We start from the raw sequence: 6,002 nt of genomic DNA, 5'->3' as shown, positions 1-6,002 counted from the left end.
TATAGTATTCTCGCTTTTTAGGTGTCATTCATGTGCAGTTATAATGCTACAAATTAGTTATTGTACATCATGGATGTCTAAATGCAGCCAATTATGAAAATAGTAAATATTACCCTCAAAAGAAGCTAAAATTAAGCATACATTCCGTTGCACTTCTCATCTTGAACACTAGTTGGAGTTGTCATGTTAAATAGCGATCTACATTACTTTTGATCCCCCCCCCCCCCCCCCCCCAATTTCATTTTCTGAACCTCTTTATCCTCACAGGGATTGTGAGGGGTGCTGGACATTTGAATATATTTCCCCCAGTTAATACATTTACTGGGTATCAAATCGAGACTGTGTCAAATAATTCTCAAAATTAATCGTCTATGACTCATGCAGAAAATATGCCATCGGGACATCCCGATATAATATAGAAATAGTAAAGCATGGTGGTGACAATAAAATCATTCAATTCAATTGCTTTTCAATCTCAGGACCTGGACAATGCCACATAGTCTAAGGAATCATGAATTCAGAAGAATACGCATTGTAAAACATAACCTGGTTAAGTTAAAACCTAGAAGGATATGGATCACACAAGATGATAATGATTCAGTTTTTTTTAGCAATACAACCTACAAATGGCTGAAAAATCAGGTTCTGGATTGAGCCAGTCCAGGTTCAGTCCAAAAATCCAATCAAAATGTTTCCTGTTCTAGCCAACCTCTCAATTGACTGGGTTTTGCATGAAAGAGTGGGTAGAATCCCTCAAAGTAGATGTGAAGAACTAATGTCAGCACCATCAAAACTCAACAAAAATATGGTCAAGTACAAATACCTGAATTTTTAATAATATTTTCATATATACTGTGACTTTCCACCACAGGTAACTATAACCCATACAGTCCAGAATTTTTTTTTAATTTCTATATCTGTGACACTGCAGATGGGGCACAATTGCCAGCTAATCTCCCGATGAGACTGAAACTTTAAAGATAGATAAACCCAACAAACCATTGGCCAATGTTTTTTTTTCTCGTCAACACAACTCAGATTCAGAATAGCAATGGCCGCAAACAGGTGTCATGATGTAAAAAGGCTTTTAAAATAACTATTGCTTTTTCTTATTCTTATTTGAAATGTAAACGTGGATTACATCTTGTAAGGCCACAGTAAAGGATCAGGTAGCATATACTTGACCATTTTATGCAAATCCAGTTGTTGCAAAGGATTCACATATCTGTAAACTCTAGAAAATGGAGTGAGCAATACTCCTACCATGTACTGAAAGTAGCCTTCTTTTTGTTTCAAACAAAAGAAATGATTTAACTTGAGTGTAATCAAAGCAAAGACTCCAATAGATCAAACAAATCGGTAGCAGTAGTTTAGGGTTGCTGACAGATTCTAAGTCAAATTACTGCTTACATTTAAAGGAAATGCAGGTGGACATTGAAAGTGATACATAAATCAGTCCGGGATATTACGAAGAAAAAAAAAGTCTGAGTTTTATTGGGTATTGTGGCATTTGTCTAAATTAATTGTCAAACATTTCTGAGGAATAAAGCAAGACTCTGGGCGGAAATGCAGAATAACAGAGCAACCTCAAAAATGGTCATATAGGAGTCTTTGGTGGCATGATGATGAGAACCTGGCATTGTTTTGAAGCATTATATTAAGGAAGATTAAAAACTTAATCACACATACTAAAGAAATCTAGAGTAACCCTTGCAGCATCTAAAAATTGCCATGATGGAAAACAAAACAGAGCTAGCTTTTTCCAGAAACTAGATGGAAGTCAAACAGGACCTAGAAAACTGTTGTGGAGCAAAGTGAGTGTCTTGACTGGTGTCTGAAAAGTTGGCATAATGGTAGCAGAGAAAGGAAAAAAGCTGCCTGGAATGGATGGGACTCAGTGAATGACAATTAGACTCCGATGTTTACATGCTTGTCAAACAAACAGAAGCAGACAGCATAAGCTTTCTCCAATCTCTCCAAAGGCTCTTCGACTCTTCCCTTCACTCCATCAGTGTGGGTGCCCATACCCACTGGAGTAGAAAATTGTTCAGGCAAAGTTGTGAAGAGCAAGCCTGAACATTTCATTGGTGCACACCCATGCAGAATTGATTTCCTTCAGGAGGAAAATCTGATGAAAACCCATGATTTGATCATTGTCAGCCTGCAAACACAAAGACCAACTGTTGAGAGATTCAACAGCACTTCAGTTGCACCTGTGACACTGATGCATACATGTTGATGAATGGATAATGCAGGTTATTCCAGAAGTCTTGGGTATATTTCAAGTCTTCATGTGCTGAATTGTAGTAAAAAAGTAACTGGTACAGTTATAAATCTAAATTAGTTGTTTTTATAATCCCAATAACTCTTTTTAAAGACCAAATGAATTAAATTAATTATATTTTGGACTGTCAGATTGATGTGTGCCATGTGATTTATAGTGATCACATTGGATATTCCGTAAAATCTGTAGACTGCAGGCTTGTGGGATATGATACTTTGAAATTTTCATGATCAAATTGTACCCAAGACTTCTGGAACAGTTGCAGATTGTCTAATTGGGACAAAAAAAAAGTTCAAGGGCGATGTGTTTCATTAAAAGCTTATGTAAAATACAGATAGACTTCTAACTGCAATTTCTATGCTTACTTTTAGTTGTCCTACCACCATACTCAAGATGCAGCTGTCTGTGGTTGGCTGATGGTCATGCGCTGTAATAGTATGACCTATTTTTTTGATGCCCAGATTCTGTATCACATAAACACAGTGAAAAATTAATCAACAATATGATTTTGATTGATATGGGAAAGTTACAACTAACTACACTGGAAATTGGAATTAATGGATGTTTTTTTTTTTAAATAAGTTCTATTTTTATGCCAAGATCCTCATTCTATAAATGTTGGTACTCGCACAAAACTCACATTTAAACAAATATTTTTAAGTACAGTATTTATTTCAAAAACCCAAACTTAGGTTAGAGCACATAACAAAAATGACGTGGATTATACAAAAAACGTTTTTTCAGGGGTATATACATATACATACACATACCCACACAGATATACAGTGGCATGTTTTATTCATGAGATACAGTAATCCCTCGATTTTCACGGTTAATGTAGACCAGACATGGCCACGATAATCGAAAAATCGCAAAGAAGGGTCACGCATACAACTCAAGTAGCAAAAGTAGCTTTTGCTTACGAGTTTCAGTGTGAATTTATTTTTTAAAATAATTAATAGCAGAAAAAATGGCAAAGAAGTGAATTTGCAATAAGTGTGCTTATATGTGCATGTTTGTTCTTAGAAATCATGTCAGGTGCCATGCGTGTAATATCCTTAATGTTTCAAAAAACTTACAAGGAGTTTCTTGGTAATGGCATCCTTTCCGAAGATTTTTTCCCCTTCCCAGGTTAGTAATGACTCTGCAATCTGTGTGGTAGAGAGAGACAGTTTAGGGAGGCATCGATAAAATATGTACAAAGTAATGATTACTGTATTTTCTGGCATATAAGCCGTATTTGTAACAAAAAAAGACTGAATTTTGACTGATTTTTCTTAAGATTTTCCCTTCAAAGTAACATTCATACCCCCGATTAAAACCATGAATATGGATGTGAAAATTGACGGCTTATATGCGAGAAATTGTAAAATTCAACGATTTTAAGCCAATTTTAAGGGTGTGGTTCATACGCATGGGAGGCTTATATGGGAGTAATTACAGTATGCAATCTGTGAGGTAGACAGTTTAAGGTGTCTATGAAATAAATAACCATTACACCTCAGCAAAGTGACACCCCGTCCCGTGTAACATTGTTTTAATGTTTTTATTAAGTGAAAAGGTCAACTGAATAACCAAAACCAAGGTTTCACTCACATACAGGTCAGCAAGTTTTGCTCTGTCACTTTGAAATAACTGGTAGTAGTGCCGCACGAAGCCAGTGCCTATCTGCTCCCACAAAGGCGGATCCTGCATCCTGAATAACGCTTGAAGGGGGCAAAAGAGAAACAAGGATCGCCAAAGTACTCTTGCACAGTATCCTAAAAACTTAAGTAGATATACAGTAAATTTTAAATATAATTGACTTGTACTTATTGGATTGGATAACTTTATTCATCCAGTATTTGGGAAATTTCTTTGTTGCAGTAGCAAGAGGGTGAGTATGGAGTAATAGGAAAGGCATTTTACACAAATAGGTAGTTATCTTATCTTCTAATCATAGTTCAAAACATTTCTATTTAAAAATGTTCAGTCCAAATAGGAGGGCTGCCAATGACTGCCATTGATGGACACAGATTCTTAAATAACACATGGGCTTTGTGATTTTACTTTATCGTTGAGGTGGTACTATGAGAGCCTGGATATTCAAGGTGGTTTCAGAAGTTTGGGAACCAGTTACTTATTGCTATTTGGCCATATAAGTCAGCACTATGCTGGACAGTTCAGTGTTGTTTGTAGATACTCATTGAGTTATTAGTGTGGTCATAATGTTGCAATCTGAAAATAAATCCTTGTTTATGAAAAAGAACGTCACGACTGTTGTTTGTACTACATTTAGGCTTTAGCGATGAATGATCTTGTCTCAAAATATGTGAACTTTCAGGCGTTATATTTCCTTTGGTCTTAATTTACGACCATGCTTGACAAATAGGGCAATTCAGTGAACACGCGGGGCATCCTGCAGTCTACTGTACTTTATTCATTTTCACTTTGCCGCCTTTGGACACTGCATGTTTTGCTGTAAAACACTAGTGGCCCAATAGATTTTTGTCCTACCAAGCAAGAGAATGTATCTTAATAGAATAATCTAAGGAAGACTTCTTCCCTCAACTACATGCCAGTATGGACGAAGGTTATTTTTAACGTTGATGGCAGACATGCCTGAGTATATGCTGTTAGCTTCTTAGCCGCCTAGCCATTACCGGTACAAGCTATTTTGGCATTCAGAGACCGTAGAGCGTTTCACCTCCTTACACACAAGATAAGACGAAGTCTCAATGTGGTATCTTACTAGGCAGTTTATCTCTCATTTGCCATGGGCAACAAAATTTGGCTGTCCCTAAATGTTGTGCACTGGGCGAGAGCACAGCAATGCACTACTTGGCTAGCATAGTCGGCATAGGCGTGCCCAACACGACCTGTGAACTTTCAGAATCGAGTCACTGCAAAGTATTACGATCGTTTTTATCTTTATATATTTTGTTTCCCTATTCTCCAGAGCGTTTCAAACACAAAAGCAACTATGCTTACCTCCAAAAACCCGGGCCGGGCGCAAATGACACAGTGCGACTTTTGCGTACGAGTCACGTACTAAAACAGTTCCGTCACTTGGCCCGGTGGATTGTGGGTATTGTAGTAAATTTCTTGAAAATCGCTGTCATGGAGAAACTAACAAAAACAACCTCATCTCATGTCATGTCGTGTCATTTTCTGAACCACTGTATCCTCACTAGGGTCGCAGGGGGTGCCGGAGCCTTTCCCAACTGACTTTGGGCCAGAGGCGGGAGACGCCCAAAATTGGTGGCCAGCCAATGCAGGCCACAAGGAGAAAAACAGTGTCCTATCAACCGACTATGCATGTCTAAGGAATGTGGGAGGAAATCGGAGTACCCAGAGAAAACCCACACAGGCCCAGGGAGAACATGCAAACTCCACACATGTGGACCAACCTGGATTTGAACCCAGGTTCGCTGTGATCACTGTGAGGCTGACGCGCTAACCACTCATACGCCGGTCTGCCCTATAAAAATAACCACACAATATATTTATTTATTTGCTGCTCTTTTTACTATTATAATTATATATTCTGCTATTCAACATGATTTCACCGATACAATGTAAATACATTTATTTGTGTTTTTTATGTACTGTTTTCATTTATTCATGTCTAGTTTCTTTGTATGCAATATTATTCATATTGTGGGAAATATACATTACTTTGTAAAAGCCACTGTATACCTATTGTATTACTAGTGTATTGTTATTTGTAGTATCTCTT

At 37.4% G+C, this 6,002-nt stretch overlaps 1 protein-coding gene across 1 annotated transcript; it reads right to left on the bottom strand.

Moving 5' to 3' along the window:
• Nucleotides 1-804: 804 nt before the first annotated feature.
• nutf2 (nuclear transport factor 2) lies at nt 805-5,420 on the bottom strand. Its single transcript, XM_077712081.1, has 5 exons — nt 5,255-5,420; nt 3,881-3,990; nt 3,364-3,435; nt 2,650-2,748; nt 805-2,161 (listed from the first exon to the last, which is right to left on the bottom strand). Exons 2-5 carry the CDS (start codon nt 3,977-3,979, stop codon nt 2,048-2,050), a joined length of 384 nt encoding a protein of 127 aa, XP_077568207.1. The 5' UTR covers nt 3,980-3,990; nt 5,255-5,420; the 3' UTR covers nt 805-2,047.
• Nucleotides 5,421-6,002: the final 582 nt, after the last annotated feature.

Source organism: Stigmatopora nigra, chromosome 2 (genome assembly GCF_051989575.1).
Source record: "Stigmatopora nigra isolate UIUO_SnigA chromosome 2, RoL_Snig_1.1, whole genome shotgun sequence".
NCBI classification, from domain to species: Eukaryota; Metazoa; Chordata; class Actinopteri; order Syngnathiformes; family Syngnathidae; genus Stigmatopora; species Stigmatopora nigra.
The sequence above is the reverse complement of the archived record's forward strand: the minus strand, read 5'-3'. Positions and strand labels throughout refer to the sequence as shown.